Here is a 24384-nt window from a genome sequence, read left to right as displayed (position 1 = left end):
TAGCCTGAGATTTAAATAGCTTAAAACAATGACCCATTGTCCTGCTTTCCCCGCAAAAATTTAATCCATTTACATCTTTCATTTTGATAAATTTAAATAACTGAATCATGTCCCCTCTGACTCTCCTTTGCTCCAGGCTATACATGTTAAGCCTATTAAGTCTGGTATCATAATCTAAATCTGAGAGTCCCCTTACTAATTTAGTTACCCTTCTTTGAACCCTTTCCAATACAAAAATATCTTTCTTCAGATAAGGCGACCAAAACTGAACAGCATACTCCAAATGAGGTCTTACTAAACTCCTATATAAAGGCAGAAGAACTTTCTTAGATTTGTTTGAAATAGATCTATTGATAAACCCAAGCATTTTGTTGGCTTTGTTACTAGCAATACTGCACTGTTGACTAAACTTGAAGTCCTGATTAATAAAGATACCCAGATCCATAATTTTCTGCCTGATTTATGACTGAACCCTGTAAACGATATCTCGTACGTTTATTTCCATGACCTAAGTGTAGCACTTGACATTTACCTACATTAACTGCCATACCCCATTTATCTGCCCACTTAGTAATATGATCTAAATCCTCTTGCAGCTGTTTTACTTGTTCTTCATTTTTGACAATCCCCATAACTTTTACATCGTCAGCAAAACAATTCATGCTTCCAGAAATATTTTCATTGATGTCATTCATAAATATAATAAACAAAAGAGGCCCTAACACTGATCCCTGAGGAACCCCACTTAAAACATCACTCCAATTAGAATGATTTCCTCTCACAACTACTCTTTGCTTCCTACCAGTAAGCCAATTTCTAACCCAAAGTAAAGTTTTTCCTCCTATTCCTATGTCAGCTAACTTGCTGAGAAGAGCAACATGTGGTACCTTGTCAAAAGCTTTTTGAAAATCAATATAAACAACATCCACACATTTTTTGTTATCTAAAGCTGAGGTAACCTTGTCGTAGAAATGCAATAAATTAGTAGTACAAGATTTACCTTTCCTGAAACCATACTGCAAACTAGTCAACAGACTATTAGTCTCTAAGAACTTCATGATCTTAATTATGATCAAAGTTTCGAAAATCTTACAAATCATCGAAGTCAAACTTACAGGTCTATAATTCCCAGCAATACCTGTAGACCCCTTCTTGAAGACTGGCGTTATGTTAGCCAGCTTTCTGTCCTCTGGCACCGTCCCCGAGTTATAAGAAGCATTGAAAATATTCAAAATAACATCCACTAATTCCTCTGCACATTCAACTAAAATTTTTGGATAAATATTATCTGGTCCCGGAGCTTTAGTTGCTTTAATCTTTTTCAAATGAAATAAAACCTCCTCCCTGGAAAATACAAAATCTTCAAGCTGTATAATAGCTTGTGTCTTGTTAGTGTCAACTGTTGAGATACAGTTATCGTTAAACACACTGGAAAAAAAGTTATTTAGAGCATTTGCAATATCCCTATCGTTTTGGATTAAATTTCCATACTCATCAACCAAAGGCCCAATTTGACTGTTTCGAGCTTTCCCAGAATTAGCGTAAGCAAAAAACCTCTTAGGATTCCCATCAATGTCATCTGCCAGCCTTTGCTCCAATTCCCTTTTCTGAATCCGTACCAAATACTTAAAATTTCGCCTTGCCTTACCATACTGGAGTCTCTCCGCACTCTGACCAGTTTCTTTAAACTGACGAAAAGTGGCTTGCTTATAATTAAGAGCTTCTTTAGTCTCCCTGGAGAACCACATGGGCCAAATTTTGGTACTAACACCTTTTCTCCTAAATGGAACATAGTCCCCAACCGTTTTAGCAAGTTTATCCTTAAATTCCGTCCACTGCTGATCTACGTCGCTATTTTTCAATCCTGACGAAAAAACCTCTTTCAAGCTCTGCCTAAGTGCAACAAAATCAGTCTGTTATATACTACTGTTTGATATTGCCAACAAAGATTCTTATTTTTAAGCATGTAAAATTATTAGACAATAGTTAGAAAATTTCACAAGGTCTAAGCTGAGAACAGTTTTTTCATTCCTCCCTCCTCCATCAAGGATGCTATAATACAGGAGTTCTATTTGTGAACAAGAGTAAGTATGTGTGTAAAACAGTAAGCCTTTGTTCCAAGGTTCTACTGTTACGAGATATAAAATTATCAAAAATAAAAAAAACATGATTTCTTTAATGTAAATTTTTAGTGTACACATGTACATTTTTTGTTTTGAAAATATACTTACCATTCTACTCAAGTTTACGATACAATTACTAACTACAGATATATAATAAGACAGTAGGAGTAATACACACAATAACAAATAAATACCTTTGTGCTGAAAATTAAATGAAACAATTAACCAACGTTTTGAAGCATAAAAAATGCAAATTATTGCAGACGCATGTTTTAGTGTTACAAGGAACATTTTTTTCAATGCAGAGAAGTGTGAGAATCTGGTTGAAAAGTCATCCGAGGAAAGCAAAGCACTTTCCTCAGAACACCAAACACAATGCAGACACGTGTTTCATTGTTCCTTTGGAATACCAAAACACATGTTTGCAATTTTCGTGCTTCAAAACGTTGGGTTAACATACAATAATGATAATAATTGGTACCAAATGGAGGAAATTTGTTTAAACAATAAATTCTTTTAAAACACAAGAATAACGTTTTCTTGGATATTTATTTAAACATTAAAACAAAAAAAAAAAAACTAAAAGTGAAACAACTGGTGATTTCTTAAGGCAAAGGTGTTTCACCTCATGGTAAACATTAATGCAGTGGTTGATCTTTTAGCATTAATTTGGGAACTAGTTTCTTACACAAGACACAGAAGAAGTGATAATAAAAAAGAAATATAATTGCAAAGGTACCATATACTACAGGAATTTTATAAACACTTACTTCTTTCAAAGTAACCGGTGAAAGTTTTAATTTTAGCTCTTCAGCTTTCTTTTCAACATCAGGGCGATCTAATAAGGGCAGTTCCATTGTAGGAGTGGCAATGTTTGGAGAAGCAGTCATCAAAATTTCGCGAATCCTAGGAATACCCAAGGTTACATTCATCTCACCTTTGCCAGCAAAATGAAATGTATTCAGTGTCATCTGAGTAGATGGCTCTCCGATTGACTGAAACAATAAAGCAAATTCATTCTTCAAGTAGTAAGATTTGAACAATGTATGCAAAACAGGAGAATAATTCACACATAAAACTGTTTTCATTATTCTTGGGGAGACAAAAAAAAATCTTTATGTCATAGGATTGTTTTCTAAAAATTTCACATTTCTCTTTCAAAAGTGCTTTATAACAATGCTTCACACATACAAAATAAATCATTTGGCCTAATCATTCAGGCTCTGCCTAGTTGGAGTTAGGACCAATTAGGTTGGTGCCAGTTCTTCTTAATTTACTATACCTCAATAAATATCAAACGCTTTTCAACCATTGATGCAAATGCAAATATGCAAATGCATTTACCCAAATGCAAATATGTAATTGCCTGTTCCAAAACCTTCCAACCAAACTTAAGGAAACACATTTTCCAACACAACATCATCTTCAATTCATCATCCTTCCTCACTTTTTTTAGTGCAAGTTTTATGCAGTTATCAGTCAGAAACACCTCACTAAAAGTAAGACTAATGTTTGCATCTGTAAATCTATTCACAGCTGCTACTCGCATGCTTGAATGGAATCTTAACTCCTAGTGCAGAGTAGGAGTGGCAGAGAAGAGTACATTTATTAACTACTAGCCGCCTGCGGCGACCAGCTGGTCCACCTTTTTACACCATTCACCTTTTTGCGCCAGGATTTCCGCCTTTGGCGGCTGCTTAGACAATTTAGCGATGGTATTAATCAATGTTTTTCTCTTTTTTTCTCAATATTATCATTCGCCTTTTTACGCCGATGTTGTCGCCTTCGGCGGCTGCTTAAACAAATTTCTAGGCGGTATCAATCAATCTATATCTATCTATATCATTAGTAGTTTCAATAAAATATTTTCTAGATCTATCTCCAGTTCCGTCGTTTGAAATATTTTTAAAGGAGGGGGAGGGGAGACACAAACGACGTACCACAAACGATGCAAACTTCATGCAAATTTTGTCGAAAAATAACAAAAAGCACTTCTACTTTTATGTGAAAGCATTGTTTTTTCAAAGTCATGTTGTGTGGGGGGGGGGGGGCACTGACACCCCGTTGAAATTCCTTAAATGACGGGCATACCTCTTTCTTGCTGTCCATCTACTATATCGACCTCTATATTTGTCTGTCTATCAATCTATACGATCTGTGCATATCTACCTCCCGACAGTACAATCTTTTTTTATTTATATAATTATTAATTCGAAACAAAAACATTTTTTGTCCACTCAACCTCTATCTATCTATGTATCTACCTAACCTAACCGCCAATCCGTAACAAAAACAAAGATCATGCAAAAAACCCCAGGCTTTATTTATTTAATCAAAGTAGCGCTTGAAGGAGAAAAAAAAAACTAAAAAAAAAAGGTGAAGAGAAGGCAAACGATTTCAGTTGGATCACGTGATGAGGTAAGCTCGGAACTCAGCCGGCAAGCGAACAGCTCGCGTTGTGTTCTGCCATTAAAAAAATTAAAAAAAAAAAACTATAGCGTACTTTTAAAAACTTTTTTCTTCTGAAGGGGGCAGAATGTTTTCACTATTACCAACTAAAATTTTACAATTAAGGGTTCAATACTTTTTGCAGGATGGGTTTGGAAAAAAATTAAACCCAGAAAAATATGCAAAATAAAAGTTTTTTCAAAAATTTATAAAAAATACAAAAATTGCTCTATCTTCAAAATTTTTTCATTCATCATATTTAAAATTAAACTTCCTACACTATAGTACAAAAAATATTTGTGTGGTACGATTGGTTCTGGGTCTGTGAGGTAAAAAGTACTAAAAAGTGCAAAAAAACACATAAAACATTAAATAACTTTTTTTCTAATTAAAATATCAAAAATCGAAGCCCAAGGTGCACATTTTGGGCAAAATCTGCACCTGTGTACCAAATTTCATCTTTCTAGGCCTTACCGTTTTCCCAGGATGCGGGCCACAAACACACACACACACAAACATCTTGTTTTATTATATGTATAGACTAGCTGCCTTCGGCAACCAGTTGGTCCGCCTTTTTACGCCAGGGTTGCCGCCTTCGGCGGCTGCATAAGCAATTTAGCGACGGTATTGATCAATGTTTTTCTCTATATATCAATATTATTATCTGCCTTTTTACGCCAATGTTGCCGCCTTCGGCGGCTGCTTAAATAAGTTTCGAGGTGATATCAATCAATCTATATCTATATGATTATTAACTTAAATAAAATATTTTCTAGATCTATCTCTAGTTCCGTCGTTTGGAATATTTTTAAAGGAGGGGGGGGGGGGGAGACACAAACTGCTTGCTCTTCATGCAAATTTTGTCGAAAAATAAAAAACACTTCCACTTTTACTTGAAAGCATTGTTTTTACAAAGTCATGGTGTGTGTGGGGGGGGGGGGCATTGACACCCCGTTGAAGTTCCTTAAATAACGGGCATGTCTCTTTCTTTGCTGTCCATCTACTATATCGACCTCTGCATTTGTCTATCTATCTATACGATCTATGCGTATCTACCTCTGATAGTAATTAACAATGTTTTCAATTCGTATATGTTTTCAATTCGTTCATTCAATATGGTTAACTTTCACTTACTTGAGCAGCTAATAGACCAACAGGCTCTCCAGGTTCAGCTAAACTTCTGATGTATCGATAGTAACAAACATCTTTAAATTCACTATCTGATATAGTTCGACTTTGTTTTAGCGAATCCTCATGATTTAATAGACAGTGGGGATTGTTCTTCACATAATTTGATATTATACCATCAATTTTTTCACACACAGAACCAAATGTTAAATCTGACCTCATGTATGAGTTAACTGGATCGGGGCATCTTTCTCTTTGTTTTTCATACCTGGAAAGATAAAACTTTTAAAAGTAATCTGTCACTTGTAGTAAATAATATTTTGTTCTAAGGTAGATAAAGAATCTTTTTTTCTAAAGGAATTGCTCTGATAAATTAAAACTAAAACTGTAAAATTTCTAATTCAGTAGATTATATATGTATAAGAACTCTTGGGAAAAATTAAGGGCTATTAAGCTCAGAAAATGTTCTGTACCTCTGGTTTTCTGCTATTGTATAAAAAAGAATCCAATTAAAGAAAGTATAAGTTTTTAAAATGCTTGAAAATATGAATTCTTAGATTTCTTGTATTCAGTATCAAATGTAAACATATAGTAAAGCCCACAAGAAAGCAGCTGCTTTTTTTATGTGTTCCATACCATAAATTCGCACAAATATTTATATGACATGGGTTAAAAAGACCAAGCAAACTTCCCCAGTCAGGAATAGCTAAACAAAAAGGAAAAGCAGTTTTATGATAAGTGAACTAGCTTCAGAGTAAAACATGTCATAGTACTTCAATAAATGTATAGTAGTCCTTTAATTACAGTTGCATGAATTGCGATTATATGATGGAGAATGAGAAGGCCAAGATATGTATTAGTAATTAAGAGCATGAAAATCTTACATTAAAATAAAACTACAAAATGAAGAAGAAAAAGACGTAATTTATATACCAGTAACGTTTTAAGACTTTGTAAAAGTAAAACCAATGAAAAATTGGTTATTAAGTTGTATGTACTATGGAAGAAAACTTCATTTATACATCAAAAACAAAAAAAATTAATAGTACAGTAAAACTTGTAAAGTTGACCACCCTTGTAAGTTGACCACCTGTCTATGTTGACCACCTTTGTCAGGAACGGAATCAGTCCTATCTCATACAATGAAGGAAAACCTCTGTAACTTGACCACCTCTCTATCTTGATCACTAATGTTCGCCAAATTTGGTTTGGAGTATTGTAAAAAACCCTTTGTAAGTTGACCATTTGGTTTATTTTTTTAAACTTTCTTCAGCAAATTATTTTATTTTATTATTTATTTATTTATTTTTTTTTCATAGCTTTCCAAGAATGTTTTTAATGCTTTGATGACAGAAAAGCATTTTACTAACTAAACAGCAGCATAAAGCTTAATGCTGCTCTTTATTCTCCAAACTTGTTTTTCATTTGTTGTTCTATTTGAGATAGCTTTTTGTACTCTGTTCAATGAAAATAGGTGTCAGTAGAAAAGTTCAAAGTCTTTCCTCTCAGTTACAATATGTGGTGACAACACAGGAATTGTGCTAAAAAGAGCAGGCCCGGATCTATACATTTTGATTCCCCTGCAACAAAATATGTAGGGTCCTTCCCTAGTGGCCAGCAGTGTCTATTAGTAAAGTGAAAAAGTCTTAGTGCTAGTTTTTTCTATTTTTTCTTCAATTTCTAGGGCCGTAAGCCCCTTTAAAGATGCGGGCCTCTCGCACTGCGGGTAAGCAGATCTGGGTTTGCTAATGAGTAAAGTTACATGTTTTTGGTGCAAGGGATTAAGAGATAGGACATTTTGATTTTGCCTTTATGAACTGGGAGAGTCAAGCTTGTTGCTCTTTGTGCTATAAGTTTTACATAAAAAGGCTTCAAAAAGAAAGTTAGCTGAACTTGAGATTAATAAAAAGTATGAAATATTAAAATTAACTGAAAATGGAAAAAGCCAGATAATATTAGCTGGTATATATGGAACTAAAACTGAAGTGTCTAATATAGTTAAAAACAAGGAAAAACTAACAAAATTATTTGAATAGTAATTTTAATTATTGTTTCACTTTCTATAATGTTAAACAATGAAAGTGAGTTGAACAGAAAGAGCAAGGGTGAATTTCTCAAAAAATGAATACATGGTGCAAGAAATAACAAAAAATAAAAAAAAAATTATTACCGCCTTTTATAAGTTGACCACCTGTTTAAGTTGACCGCCAAAGTACTGCACCGCGAGTGGTCAACTTACACAGGTTTCACTGTATCAGAAAGAATGCTTGGAAGTCAAGCACAAGAACTGATAGTAATAAATGCATTTTTGTTACAAGAAAATTAAGCACCAAAAAAACGGGGGGGGGGGGTGTAAAGGTCAAACAATCTACAGCCTTCCACAGAAATTTGACTCAGCAAGCATGCAAAAGACTCATTCCTACATCTGTGAGCCACTCTTAATCTCAACACAACTTTCCTCAAAACAATGTGAACAATATTAGTTGCAAGAAAAGTACTTAAAAGGCATGAGAAATAAGTTACAATTTTACTAGCAAACAGTTTAACAATTAAAAACGAATGAAGATTTAACTTTTAAAATAAACAAATAATTTGATGTTAAAATTTTTTTGAAGTGTTCCTAAAAAAAATTAAAAAAAAAAATCCTAGTTTTGGATATTGCTTTAAATTGGATCATAAAATAGAAGTAACTGGAACTTCGCCTTAAATGATCATAACAAAAAGTACAACTCATGAATAAGTGAAGGATATAAATACAGTCGGACCTCCATATATCGAAGTAGCAAATTGCAGGAAAAAATTTGATATATAGAAATTTCGATATATACAAACGATCTTATTTTATCCTAAAAATCTCCTAAAACATTAAAATTAAAGCTAATTTTTGTGTATGAAACCTAATTTCTAATTTATACGAGCATCGGACTAAATGAAAGTTAATAATTAAAAAAATAACAGAAATTACATTTTTGCGCCTTCATACATCTTCATTCTTCGGCAATATTTTTGCTGCAGCTAAAACAACTAGGGACGATAATCAACAGACAAAAGGGACAACTTGTAACTGATTTTACAATGTTACTGGTTATAACTAAGATATTTGAAATAAACTTGAGGGAATTTAAGAATTCTAGAAAGAAACAACCACTTATCTACACACCCCTCAACCCCAGATTTCTTAGGAGTTTCGTAACAACCTTTAGTGAACATAATTTTCTTCCCTAACCTTTATTTTTCATGAGACAAACAGTCTAAAGAGGAAAAAAAAATCTATGAATGTCTCGAAAAAAAATTCGATATATAGAGATTTTTTCAATATATAGAAACAATTTTTCTATGTAATGTGAACATTGAAATTTGCTGGGATTTCAATATATAGAAAATTTTGATAAAATAATAATAGAATGATAAAAAATGACAATGACAGGATAGTCAATAAAATGACAGTGATAAAAAGTTAAATTGATATGTGGAAGTTCGATATATGGAGGTTCGACTGTATTCCATTTGAGTATCAGTTATACATTGTAGAAAATGTTCGGAAGCCATAAATAATAAATTTAATAAATAAAACACCAGTCTTAACTCAAATGGATCTGCATTTATTGAAATAGATAACATTTTGAAGAATTTTAAAGGCATATTCTAGGCAATTTTTAAATTTTATAACTTTTAGTTTTTTTAAACTTGCAAAACAATTTTTATCAGTCCAACTATTTTATATACAGGAACACAAATTGACTGTTAAAAATGGTTTCAACTTTTAAAGAAACTTATTGAAAACAGTAAGAAAGGGTCACATTTTAATAAAATTCTTTTTTTACTATGGAATTAAATCTTTAAAAAAAAGGTATTACAGTAGAGTCTCGAAAATTCGAGGTAATTGGGGCTCACGCTAACTTGAACTACTGAAAGCTCGAATTATCAGAAAAATATTTGTATATTTCATCATTAAAATTTTACACTATTCATACAACATAGCTATGTGTATCTTTTCTTCCTTGTCCAAAAAAAAAAAAAAAAAGAAAAAGTATTGTCTTTATGAAAAATTTATCACTTTTATTTTAACATGAATTTAAATTTTAATTACTCTTAAGCGAATTTTGACTTTTTTTTCAGGATGACTGTAAGTATTTATGAAATTTGTAAACAAAAATGCATTTTAAAACTCCCTGAATTCATTTCAACTAGTTTTCTCCTGATGTCTGTATCTACATATATGCATACAGCGCCAAGTTGTACCCTTCCTTTTTCAAAAAAAATTGCTATGATTCACTTGTAGTTAACAAATATTTCATGCCATTTGGCAAGTGTTGTTGATATCGACCTCTCAAAACCATTTTTATTACTTTAATAAATTAAGTTAAAGAAATTTTACATGTGCAAAACATTTCGATTTTCAGATTTTAATGTAAAACATTTTTTAGGCACTAAAAATTCAAATTGAAGTATAAATAAATCACTTCGAATTAAGCAGAACCTCTGACTTTCAAGACTCAGATTTTTGAGACTCTACTGTATATCTAATAACTCTAAGTACATACTGCTTTAGATCCTCATCACTTATAAGAGATTTTGCATAAGAGCGTGCATTATGCCATGATTTGCAATCAAATGCAGCCTTATTTTCAACACCAGTTAAAAGAGATCTTCGACTATTATCTAATACTGAATGCTTTTTCTTCCATTTTCTTATCTGAAAATAAAAAAATAATTATTTCATGTAAAGCATATAATTTTAAATAGAAGTACATTATCTCCCCACAGTTAATTTAATTTTTCAACACAAATATGAAAGTATAAGTTCTTGGTAGCTCAAAAATTAATCAATCAAAATTTTATTTAAAATTTTTCTTTCTTAGGGAAAGATCATGATGAAATTGACTGATGTATCATCCAGTTTCTGAGGTTTACAACTTAATGCACTAATTACTACACAATTTCCTGCAAAGAGAAAGAGAGACAGTTGTCACAAATACTACAATCTTCTCCCCCTTCCTATTTTTCTTTTCTAAACCTTAAATCTGTGGTCAGATAACAAATTGTTATTGTCTGACCATTGATTAAATGGAAAGACTAATATCCGGTTTATAGGCGGAAATGGATGTAGCTATTAGTTTATAGGGATGTTAGTTGGTTTGTTTCATATGTGCACTTTTGCCTCTCTATTATTTAGCCTTAGTTTTGTAAAAATGAAAACTTGCTCACAGCAACATTTTTTAAATCTAAAGTATATTCAACCTGTATTCTCATGGCAAAAATAAATTGATTTATTTATTCACAACAAAGTTTTGAGGTTACCATTTTGCTTTTACGTTCCTGAACAAAATGAAAATATTCTTTTCTTTTTGCTGTTTCCATGGTAAATATTTTTGTTTCTCCTCATTTTGCTTTTGACAATGCAATAAATGAATAAGGCACTAGTGACATTATAAAACACATGCATCAAGATCCCATCATTTTTCCCTTCTCCCCTGTTAGATATATTCAAATGGAATTGTATTTACTTGACAGATTGTAAAATTACATACAATTCGTGGTCAAACAGTACAAGTTACTTTTTTTAAATTTTTCATTACAGTAGTTTTAAAGCTCAACCAACCAGGAAAAATCATACATTTTTCTTACACCATCACTTTTCCAGCAATAACCCAGAAATTAGTATTATTTGTTGTTATATATTAGTTGTAGATAAAAGACACTTTATAATGTGAAAAACTTAATTAAAAAAAGAAAAACTCATAACATTTTGCTATCTGACCACAGAAATGTGAAAAATACAGACTGGGAGAAAAAACAAATTAACAGTTATTTTCAAGTTTTTGTTCAATATGAGTGGAAGAAACTTCAATGGTACAATTTTCAACGTTAGCATAGTAAACGTAACTGCTTCGACAATTAACATGACTAAATTATGGCATCGAAAGACAGTTTTTGTAATTTTATACGCACCTTCTTCTTGGTCTTTTCTGGGTTGGATTCTCTAATGTTTAAAAGCTGTTCTACTTCGTTTTTATTGATTGCAGCTTCATAATTTTGAGCTAAATGGTGTAGTGACTTTTCTTTCAGCATTTGTGATTTAACAATGTCTAGACCATCTTCCCCATACAAAAGCTTTAAAAAAAAATAAACAAATAAATTTTATATAAAATCGAGACAAAGTAAAAAGCATACTAATATGTATGTTGGTTCCCCAACAAACACACACACTTGCTAAACTTAGGAAAACTAGGGTGTTCAGAAGTGAGGAAATTTCAGTAAATTTGCTAAGGTTAACTATTAAGAGGACTTTTTACACATAACTTATTGCCCCCACATTACTATTGTACAATACTAAGCTTTAGTTCCTTCAGTAAGAATTTCTTGATTTGAAAGTACATTTTTCCGCCTTTTTTTTCTTTTGTACTCGGCATTTTTTATTGTACACTACTTTTATTTTAATTCTTTTTTAATAGGATATAATTAACTGATTTAGTTTCTGGGAGCGTACATGCATTCCATTTGATAAGAAATGTTGAAATAACATTCATTTTCACTTCTTCATAAATCCCCCTCCCCCCTCCCTTCATACACACACAACCCTGGAGTTTTCTTATTCAGCAAGTACTAAAATTCAATTACCTCCACAAAATTAAATGCAGGTTTATGTAGCAACATATATCTACAGTATATTGAAAGATAAAACTATTTTAAATCACAGTAGAAAGGAATGCTTGCTCCATATTACATAACAACCTACTGAAAAAATACAAGTGTTTTGAAAAATATGAATTTAAATTTATTTAAAAATTAGTACATAAAACAGTTATCAGATATTTATGGTAGAATTACTTTCCCCATGGTTCACGCACTAAATCGAAATTTTTTTTTTCAAGCAGTATTCAAGGTCTTTTTGAGGAGATATGAGCCTTTTCAAGGATTAGATAAGGCCATTTGAAAGCAAAAAGGTTTTTATAAAAATAAAATAATAAGCTCTGATTTAGTCATAATTCATATAAAATATCCTGCATTAGATCAAACCTTTTACTACATAAACACTATGAAAACTTCAAAATTAACCTTTAATAACATGGACATTAAGAATCAGATTGACTACCACCGACTTAAAACAACAACATTATAATATTTTAAAATTACAGACTAAGGAAGTACCATCAGTAACTTAAAATTTTTCAAAATTCAATTCAAAATAATGCAGCAATGGTGCTATCAGGAAACATATTGTGAACATATTTCCCAACACTTGTTCACTTTATACAAGTCATAATTTTTGTACCTTTAATGTCCATGAAAGTTTGACAGTTAATACATCCTTTTTAGGCACATGCAATTCAAGAGCGCCAATATCGAAGCACAAGCTGAGTGCTGGCAAGTTCCCAAAAATAAGATGTTTATTGAGCTATTGTGAACATTCAGTTTTTGTATGGAAGTCTTAAATAAGTTGATTCCTTCAATGCACTAAATCTGACACCAGTCTTAAGAGAAATAGAACAAAATTATCAGGGGTTTTTTTTGGAAAAAATCAGCTTTTTGGAGAGCACAAACACAATCAGAGGAACTCTGTGCAAAATGATAGCAAAAAATATTTGCAAAGAAGGTTTTCAATTTACCATTTTAGAAATGATTTACAAAATTCAAGGATTAAAGAAAGATTTTAATGTTTTTCAAGCACTTGAAAATGAAAGTTCATTTCAAGCAATTTTCAAGATTTTTTAAAAGTCTACTAACAATATTCGCTATTATTGATAATGAATTACTAGCACTAATAATATTTATTATGCATTAAAAAAAATTAAAACAGGTACCTGAAGGACTGTACCATCACTATCCCTCACAGTGTAATCATAATTCACAGTTATTCCCTCCAAGTGCTTAATTAAACAACGCTGCAAATAACCACTCCGACTTGTTTTGACAGCTGTATCAATTAAACCCTAAAAAGTAAATTTCACATGATTTTACTTTATTTTTAACAAAACACTACTTGTAGTTGTAGAGAAATAGTTGATAATTAGTACAACTGTATAATCATAGCGACGTACACATTAAAAAACTGCTGCACAAAAAAAAAACATGAAATTTTATTACTATGCTGTATGCCACATTTTGAAATACACACACATAACAAAGCTTACACTCTAAACAATAACAGTATTTTTTTTAATAATAATTTTAGTGACAGTAAAATGAAATTTCAAATTTTAACACTCTTTCAACAATAATAAAAATTGAAGATGGAAAACTAAAATCAATCATGAAGACATATTCTGAAGCATAAAAATGTGGAAAAAAAAAAAAAAAAGAGCTTTCTTTGAGCAAAATTAATTTTAGAATTGTATGTGGTTTGGCAGCAGTAATCCATTTAATAAATACTAACATGCAAGATGAAACTTAAGGAAAAAATAAATTGAAGGCCTACAAAACAAAATATTAATGGCTTCAGAAATTTTACAGAAAATTTGTTGTTTTAAACCCTCCTATTGCAAAATTAAAAGACATGGAAGAACTTGAAATAATTACACATTGAAGAAATTAGATATTTATCTATTAGTAGAATAATGTATTTTCTTATCTCTAGAACCTAACCTTTATTTTAATACTAATATTAAGTCTCAATTCGCGTAGTTTTGATTTGTGCAGCATTTTTGAAGAACGTAACCCCGTGTAAAACAAGCGTCAACAGTATTGCTATTGCCTTTTTGAGAAAAAAGTTTATAATATCATTTTGATATGGAAAATTATTAGAACATTTTTACATAGAAGCAGTAAAAAAAAAGAATAATAATAATAATAATTAGACATATGTTCATGTTAAAATACAACTGTGACACAAATTTTAAGTACATAAACTTTACAAAATAGTACCAGGAACATCTTAGATACCTCACGTCCAGCCATACAATGGAAGAAAAATTCTTGTGGGTTGAGACCTGATAAAAAGCGACCTCCCACAAATCCTCCTGCTCCTGGAGAAGAGTCATAAGGAAGAAAAGATGGCAATGTGCTACCATTCATCATCAAGGGCATGCGACGTCCTTCTAACTCAATTTGACCCAACAGACATGAAATTTGTAAGGCATTCACCTAAAAAAAAATATTTTTCTTCTAAATAAAAAAGTGAAACAAATGAGCAATGTGCATAAGTTATAATAAATATGTTCCAAACACTATAACTATAAAAACTAAAGAAGTACAAGAGGTGTCCAGAAAGTAAATATGAGGAGTACTGGAAAGTAGTTTTGTTTTTCTTTTTCTTTTTTTTTTTTTTTTTGTCTTTCTTTCAACTGAAACAAATATTTTTCAAAAGTTATTTTGAATCAACGATGTAATCACCCTCATTATCAACAGCCTATAGCCATTTAGTAAGCAATTTTTCAATTCTGGATTGATAAAAATCAGTTGAATTTTAGAGCAAAATATCTGGAAATTGCATGTTGGATACAAGCCAAATGTTCAAGTTTTTGTCTCATGGAAAGTGCTATACGAATTGGAAGAAAGAGAAATCAGATGGTGCAGTTTGTGGATGATGGGAATATTTCCACTATTATCAGCAGAAAAGGAGTGATACTGAAACATGATAAAAAATTAATGAGCTGTGGTAGGCCCTTTCACCCACCACACTCAATTTTAATTTGCTTATTCCAATCTACAGTGAAACATGTTTAACACAAAACACTTGACGTGAAAAATCTGTCAACTCTATGTGATATAGCGGTTTGGACCTGTATCATGCGTGCAAGTTAATACAAATCTTTTAAACCAAAATTCTTTTAACATGAAAAGTTATTTGAGTCTCTTAGCTTTGTGTTTAACGTTTTCCACTGTATATATAACAAAAAAACTTGGAAAATTTGTCTGATATAAAAATGCCATCTCCAGACATTTTGCTCAAAAACCCATTAATTTCCATCTATCAAGGATTGAAAGTTTGTGCACTACATGGCAAAAGGATGTTGATAATGATGGTCCAGAATACGAACATTTTTTTTTAAACAATATTTGTTTTTACATAGTAGAAGAGCATTTCTTAAACTGTTTTTCAACACAGTTGCAACCCTGCTCAGTCAGACATTTACTATAACAGGATATCAACGCTTTTCTATGACTCTTTCATAAAAAGATACCATCAGAGAAAGTTAGCCAATGTTGAACAGTTTCTAGTCGTCGTTGCAATCAAACAGCCTTCCTCCAAAACTGCATTTTAAGGTCAAGATCATGCAGTAATCTATATATATAAAAATGGAGTTTGGTAAATTTGTTCCCTAAGATCTCAGAAACTACCCGGCAGATTTGGCTGAAACTTTCACCGTTTGTTCAGTTTGGTACTGGGAAGGTTTATAGACCAGTTCGAAAAAAATCCGATTGATAGTTCGCTTTTTATTCCAATTTTAGTCCCAATTTTCGCATAAATGTCCCAATATGGGGGTGGAAAAAAACGTGCACATATTAACATTATGCGTCCATCGAAAGTGCCAATTTTTCTGCTGAAGATAGAATCTGTTCCAAGTTTCTAAATTGTATAAAAAACGAGTTATGAGCTTTTTTGTTCCCTTTTCGAAGGCTTTCATCAACCCAAGTCATTATTTAGTGTGTCATCTCAACTCCCACGAATTGTTGTATTGTTGAATATTTTTGCGTTTCGTATGACTTTTTGAGGCTTATCTCAAGTCAAATCTTAAAGTAACGTTTTTCCACAAGATTGGCTAAAAATAAATGGATTTAGCTGATCATTTTACTTTTAAATGGAACTTATGTAATTAATGGTTTATTATTATTATTTATGTTGATTGGACACTTGCTCACTATATCCAACCAACCAGCAGAAATATCGCCAGAATTTTTTTAGAAAGATTTCAGTAGCTGATGCATTTGGCAGTTTTTTCCACTGTCGCTGTTTTTGAGCCCAAAGACTACGTAATAATGTTTCTCAGCTTTCACCATATAAACAAAATATCGCCAATCAAAGATACTTTTAAAAAAAAAATACTGTGTAAAAATAATTCAACAACTAAATTAGGCAAATCCATAAACCGCACAAAAACTTCCATTAATGTTTCTTTTTGCACGATTTCAAACAATCGCCAAATTTTACTACTTATTTTGGAAACATTTCGGATGAAACCGTTTAGCGCCATTTTATTTTGACCAAAAGTATCACAGCATCTGGCGACAATATTTCTATAGTAAAAATTAGTAAGAGGAGGGAGTATTATCGAAGGTGTCCCAAAATGATTCTCGCAAATTTGGTAACATTTTAAATCGCACTAAGTGCATACAATAATTAAATTTCCCAAAAAAAAAATAAAGCAAGTGTAAGGGGAATACGGATGGCTGCATTTTTTAAAATAGTTCGTACATCAATAGCCATACAGAGAAGGTTTTAGATGTAAAAAAAAAAGTACTAACAGATAAATCTTTTTAAACATGTAAAGTTTAATTTCATGTTTCGGAAATTTTTCAAATTTGTTTACGCTTAAATGTCCTGCTTTCGTTTCTAAATGAATACTATATTGTTCTTTATATTTACTGCTATTTTAGTTTTATGAGTTAGGAAGAAGCTCGATTTTTAATCATGTCAAAAAGGTTTGTTTTGAATTCTTTTGCTTAAAACAGAAAACAAGGGCAAGTAACGATTGTTTCTCATAACTATTACTGACCCGGGCAATGCCGGGTATTTTTGCTAGTATAATATAAAACAACAACAATAATCCTACAGGCTTTGAAAACCACACTATACACAAATAAATATTTAAAACCTTATTTAAAATATTTATAACAACACAATCACTGAAATTTTTAAAAAGTTAAAAAGAGGGGGGAGGTCAAATGATCAGGTAAAAAGGTGGTTAACACTTAAAGGATCAAAATGAAACTACATTATTTTTTATGGCGAAAAAATGTTATAGCTTCAAAAGTCATTTGTAAAATACATGCAAGAAATATAACTGCAACAAAAAGTAAGCATATATATCTCCAAAATATAATTTTGAGTCTCAACAATTAGTTTCTTAAATTTAATTTCTAACAAGTTTTGGTTGATATTAAAGTTTCATATTTTACTTCAAACCTAAGAAGTGAGTTACAGTCAACTTCCTTTAGAAAAGTTTGAACTAAAACCATTAATTCTAAGAACCAAACAAGGATTTTATAAAAAACATGAAAAGAAAAAAAAAGAAAAAAAAAATGTTTTTGAAAAACTACTGATGATTAAACTTGACTCAAGCAAAATCTCAGCTTGATATTTTCTAGTTCCTAAATAACCTGAGCATAATTACACAATCATCAAATAAAAGATTTTAAAACATTTTGAGAAAAGGAATTGTTTATCATTCTCAATACATTAAGAGAGTATTAGAAATTTGGTTAACAAATACAATTTATAGACAGAATTAATACTTACTGATGAACCTTTTGCACCAGATTCAATCATCAGCTGTAAATTATTTTTAGGAAATCTTTTCTTTAATCCATTTATAATGCAAATTCTAAAAGGAAATAATAACAATAGTGAATAACATAAGGAATAAATGTCTGGGATAATCTAGAATTTTAATCAAAAGAAAATAGTCACTAAAAGCAATAGTAATGGCAGGGGTCTGTCCAGGATTTTTCACAGGGCCCGTTTTTTGTGAAAAATCAAATAATTTTGTGAAAAATCAAATAATTTTGTGAAAAATCAAACACTTTTGTGAAAAATCAAATAATTTTGCAAAAAAAAAATTTTTTTTTTTTTTGCAAAAACGATAAAGTTTAGAATCTTGAGATGGTGGAAATTGCATCATTGACACTTAAAGTTGAGTGTTTTCCCTCTTTTCTGTTGAGAATATCATACTTTAGTGCTTTTCTATTATTTGGGGGAGGGGGGAGAGGCATCGCTCACTGGGAGATGGGCATCCCTCAAGTATCAATATTTATCTACCATTCTACATCATGTTAAATTATACTAGAAATGTTATTTGTATAGTATTTACTTCTTAACTAAGCGTACTAAACATCGAAAATGCAAAAAATCAGATTCCCACAGCGGATGCAAAGAGATTGCAATCCTCAAAGTGAAGGCATCCAAAGTATAAAAACGGCTTGTAAAATAAATATTTTGGATAAAATTATTTTAGAATTGCATTTTAGAGCCCTATGATAAACATATCATTAATATCTGGACACAGTTGAAGCAAAAATAATAATAATAATAAATAAATAAAATAAACGATCGATTCAGCATTTTAATTATTGACTCATAAAAGAAAATGAAATTCCGCTTCAAAAACCTGAAATAAGCTTTGTTACAAAAATAAAGAACCCTTTTCATTTATTTGCATCCTAATAAAGCGAGCTTGAAAAAAGAATGAAATATGATTCTCATATCGGATGTAAAAAGATTTCGTTTTTCAAAATGTAGGCATCTATAGAAAAAAAAACGGTAAATAAAAGAGTTTATTTTAAGTTAATTATCCTTTTTAGCATCGAAAAATCAAACCCATATAACTTTCTCCCAAAATAACAGTTTAACATCGCACCGCCAGATGCTAAGTGGTGATAAACAGTTAAACATCGCACCAGCAAAATTATAAACCAAACTGACTTTCAGCTGTTAATTTCTTTCAAAGAAACCAACAACAGGCATGATATTTATTTGGCCGTAGTAATTATTTATAGCTTGCAGGAGCATCACAAGAGTGCCGATTTTTTCTTTTCTTTTGCGAAATTAGCTGATTTTGTATAAGTTGATTCCTCTAATTTAACTTTAAAAAAGGTTCCAACCAATATCGTTTTTATACAGGAAATATGCTGCATTATTTTAATCTGAGATTTGCTCTTTCAATAAACAATTTGTGAAAGATCCGTTTTTCAGAATTTTGTGAAGGGTCGGTTTTGGTTGATCGGGATTTTGTGAAAGGTCCGTTTTGGTTGATTGGATTTTTGTGAAAGGTCCGTTTCGGTTGATCGGATTTTTGTGAAGGGTCCGTTAACGGACCCAAATTTGCTCTGGCCAGACCCCTGAATGGTTACAAGAATTTCAAAAATTATCCTTTATTTTTTTACACCCCTGTTCTTTCTCCACTTTGATTTGGTAGAACCATTTTCTAAAGAATTCTATGCACCAATTAGATGACAAACAGAACAAAAAAAAAAATCTTTAAAAATACACAACAGAAGTAATAATGATGATGATACAAATTTAGCAGGCTCAAACCCAGTCTTAGTGTATGGATTTTCATGATCAAGAAAATAGCGAGCACCCACTTTGTTTGATTATGCAGCATATTAAAACTCCTTCAGCTATTTGGCACGGATACTTTAAGCTGAAAAAAAATTCCAAGTGCAATTCACAGCTTTAAGAGCCCAGGTGCATCCATCTGATGAGAAACTGAGCATTAAAATAGAGCTAAGGACATTCTTTAACAGTGGTGACAAAAGATGGAATGATTGCCAGTCCATGGGAAATGCACTAGGTTTACAAAAGGTGAGGAGCAAGGTTGGTTTCAGGGGAGGGTCAAAGGGTCAGCTGATCCCCCTGTGACAAGGATTTTGTTATGATTATTATTAAACTTTAATTTTTCAGTTCGGAAAAAATAGTACATGGAATCAGTACTATCTTTTCACTTCCTTTTACAAAAAAGGAAGTATTGTAATTGCGAAAAAAATTTCCCTCAAAAATCGACCTTAATTTTAAATTAATCACCCCCGAATGAATCGAGTTTTTTTTTTCAACTCGACCAGACGTGGATGAGTGCCTGAGAACGTATAGACACGCGAAATATCCGTAATGATAATTCCTGAGTAAATTACGATGAATTTTCTCGTGACGTCTGTATGTACGTATGTATGCATATGCGGATGTGCGTATGTATGTCGCATAACTCAAGAACGGCATGTCCTAGAAAGTTGAAATTTAGTACGTAGACTCCTAGTGGGGTATGTTGTCCACCTCCCTTTTTGGTTACATTTGGGTGTTTCTAAAGGGGTCTTCTGCCCCTTTTTGGGGGGAAATCATTGCTAATTTCGATGTAAACTCAAGTGATGTTATAATTTGTCAGACACTTGGCGATTTTTGGTCACCAATTTTTTTCGCCAACTTGGCGACAAATTTGGTGATTTTTTTTTTAAATTTGTTTCAATTTGGCCACTGTTGGTGATATTTAGAGAGTAAACCATTGAATCACATTAAAATTGCCAGTAATGGGGAAATGACATTAAATTGGAGTAAAAGGAATTCATGTGATGCACACATCAGCTTGTTTTCTCTTGGTTGTGTAAGGTATTTCTTCTTAGAGTGTCATAACTCAAAGGATTGACTGGGTTTGTTTACTGGGCTCTTCTGTTAAGGTTTTTTTTTTTCAAAAGAACAATTACCTCTAATGAGCTCAATGTTTTTCAGAGTACTTTGCCACCTCAAAGCACATATCATGTGTGAGTGCTTTTTCCAACTACATATTTTATAACTGTAATCACATATATTCAAAGCTTACGGTAAAGTGACCAGCCTGTCTGTCTAAAGAAACATGACATTTGAAGAAAATTTGAGGGACTTTGATCCATGGCGCAGAGTGTGACATTGAAAAATTTAGGAGAAGGGTAATTTGAATGGGCTTTAATCTCATTTTGGAGGGGGGGGAGGGGCTCCGTAGCATTTGAGAAGATGCGCCATCCTCCTTGGGGGGATAGGCAACCTTGCCAAACTGATACTTTTTAATGTAGGAGGTATGACGTTGGCCATTGGAACTTGAACCCCCTTAGAAAAATTCCTGGATCCACCCCTGGTGAAGAGTCAATATACAGCCTCAGTATGGAAAATATTTGTACAAGTCTAGCCACATCAGTTGGGGTCGTCCACAAATAATGTCAAGTTCCGAGGGGGAAGGGGGCTCATAAAATTGTGACTTTGTGATGAGGGAAGGGAGAGGGCAACAGTAAGTGTGACATTACTCTATTTCCCTAACAATATGCTCATGAAAAGCAGTGTAACATGAGACAATGGGAGGAGATAAGGTGAACTGCGACAATTTGCGACAAAGGGGACAAATTTGTTGACATTAAGTGTGACAACATTTATGGGTAGCTCCTTAGGTGCTGTCTATAAATAATGTCACACTTTTTCCACAGTTTGGTCCCCTTCCCCTCCTTTGTCACACATGTCGTGCCATTTTTCATAAACTATTAATAAAGCTCAGCCTTTGGATGTCTGGCACCATTGGGCTGATTTTCATGAAATTTGTTGTAGCATGAGGGTGTGCACCTCGAAGCGATTTTTTGAAAATTTGATTTTGTTTTTTTTTCTTTCAATTTTAAGCCCATTTCATCGAGCGAATCGCCAAAACATGGACGAGCAAATTACCATAATGTGTACGACAAATTACCATAACATGGACAAGCAAATTACCATAAAAAGGGTGAGCAAATTTTCATAGCAAATTGGTGAGAAAACTATCATCAGTTATTTATAAATATACAGGTGAACTAAATGACCTTATAATTTCCTTCTACCGGCAAAAACGTGTGGGTAGCACTAGTATTCTTATAAAAATCACACGTGATATCAGAAGTGATGTTGCACTTCTTATTGCCCCTCCCTCCGCTGTCAAACTGTCACACTATCACAAACCCCTTGGTGGACGTCCCCTTTGGACAAAATAAATCTAAGAAAATCTAGCCTCAAGAGACTAATTCTGTTGTGGACAGAAAAAATGGCAGTATCCACAGAAAGGAATTTTTGAGCTACAGTGGCCACTGCTTATATGAATCACGTTTGTTTTAAACAATTTTGATTCCACAAAGTGTCCGATTCAATAAAGCAACAAATTTTAAAAAGCTGGATTTTGTTCTGTTTTTGGTAATTTGATTCATTAAAGCAGTTGATTTAATTAACCACTGATTCAGTTAACCGGTGTTCACTGTATTTGAAGAAATGTGTTTTGGATTCAATGCTAACAATAGGGAAACGTTGGAATTTGAAGATTTTTTCGCTCTTTTTTTTCAGCGTAAATCAAACAAGCAAACTTGTACAATAAATGACAAAAATGAAAAGAGAAAGAAAAATCGCAAAATAAAAAATTTGCAGCTACTCCCTTTTACCTGCCAACGGCAGAATTTTTCTTAACATATTAGAAATGGTGAATACTTATTCCTTACTAAGCATTTAATGTAATCAATCTTCGATTAAACTTAAAGGAATACCCAAATAATCCAAACACAACTAATGCTTACATGAAACACACCGCTAGCTCAGTCAATTCCAGCCGAGGACTGCAGTTTCGTGCTTATTAGCACTCATCAGCTCGGCATAGGACTAACTGAGCTGGGGGTGGAAAACCTCTATCCTGCAGATTTTCTCTTTACACTATCTTTTCAGCATATAAAAACTTGCATGTGTGACTCTTAGTATAAAAATAAATCTGTGAAGTTGGAGATGCTATGCCTTACATTAACTGGTTAGTTAGAGACCCATGAAGAACAAAACACTAACTCATTTAATCTGAAAAATATTCAGAGATAACTTTTAAATAACATGCATATTTTTTAAAATAAAAATTCAACAGAAACTCACTCATTTACGTCATTATTGAGAGACTGTGTAACTTTTTTCATTTCAACATCAAGCATTTTCAGGCCAAAATCATCCCTGTTGAAATGAACTTGCTTATACTTGTACAACAGTTCTTCTTTGTTGGGCTCTTCAGGATTAGTAACTTCTAGAGCTATAGCGGTTGCTTTGAGACCATTCCGTTTTGCTTTACGCAATGTTCTTCTACGAAGCTTATTCGCCTTTAAAATGTGCAAGAAGGCATGAACAATGAGCAATTGCATTTTAAAAAAACTTAAGAAATTTCAAAGTAATAAGTAAATTAATAAAATAAAATTATTAGTTAAAATACAGTAGGCGCCGCTTAATATGATCACGGTTAATGTGATTATTCGCTTAATGTTATCAGAATGACGAAGTCCCGGAACACTTGTATGATAACACAGGTTAAAAAAGTCGGATATGGTAATCAGTGTCTTCAATAATTGTTATCACTTTATCATAAACTTTCAATTTTTTTCCGTTTTTGTTCCTCAATTAACAGAAATACATAGGCAAACCCTGACAAGACTAACTTTCTCTGTAGCATTTTGAGGTTTTCAATAGTAGTTTAAAATTTTCCTAGGAATGAAGCTACCAGAAAGTTCGTCCCCAGTGACCACAGATTCTCCCTAAGAAAACTTTCTTTTGCACCTAAAAAAATTCAGTCACTGGACATGTTGCAGGCACTGATGTAGGACCTCCATTGTTGCCATTACTTTGCAAACTATTAAAGAATTGTGTCGACATTGAAAACAAAGCGAAATTAAATTAAAATTTAAACAACAAGCAAAACCATGCTGGTAAAGATAGAAAAGCTGAATGTGCTTTGAAACTGGTTTACGAATGTCAGGGAAAACGGTCATATTTTACTTCACCTATTTACTATGTGATTAAAAATTGCTTACTTTAGCTTTAACTTTTTATGATTCAGATATTTCCATTCTGTTAATTTAATAATTTATAATTTAAAACTGCATTAAGTTGAGTCATTGTGATTTTAATTTGAAGTTGCCAAAATAAATGCACATTAATTGAAAAAAATCATTATTTGGTGTCTCCTGGATTCTTTTTGGTTATTGTTATCAGTTGGTTATTGTTATCAAATTGTATTTGTCTCAAAGT

General features: G+C 32.2%; 1 protein-coding gene across 1 annotated transcript in view; it reads right to left on the bottom strand.

Moving 5' to 3' along the window:
* The window catches only part of LOC129222652 (DNA-directed RNA polymerase I subunit RPA1-like), a 96312-nt gene that overhangs the window by 24143 nt on the left and 47785 nt on the right, over positions 1–24384 (bottom strand). Inside the window, exons 16-23 of the mRNA XM_054857182.1 lie at positions 23245–23462; positions 18100–18184; positions 14583–14783; positions 13505–13633; positions 11652–11813; positions 10244–10395; positions 5706–5967; positions 2894–3118 (exon numbers count right to left, since the gene is read on the bottom strand). Of these exons, the coding sequence (XP_054713157.1) occupies positions 2894–3118; positions 5706–5967; positions 10244–10395; positions 11652–11813; positions 13505–13633; positions 14583–14783; positions 18100–18184; positions 23245–23462 (1434 nt within the window). The remainder of the gene's footprint in view (positions 1–2893; positions 3119–5705; positions 5968–10243; positions 10396–11651; positions 11814–13504; positions 13634–14582; positions 14784–18099; positions 18185–23244; positions 23463–24384) is intronic.

This window comes from Uloborus diversus, chromosome 5 (assembly GCF_026930045.1).
Source record: "Uloborus diversus isolate 005 chromosome 5, Udiv.v.3.1, whole genome shotgun sequence".
Classification (NCBI taxonomy): domain Eukaryota; kingdom Metazoa; phylum Arthropoda; class Arachnida; order Araneae; family Uloboridae; genus Uloborus; species Uloborus diversus.
Note: the sequence above shows the minus strand (reverse complement) of the source record. Positions and strands in the feature narration are given on the sequence as shown.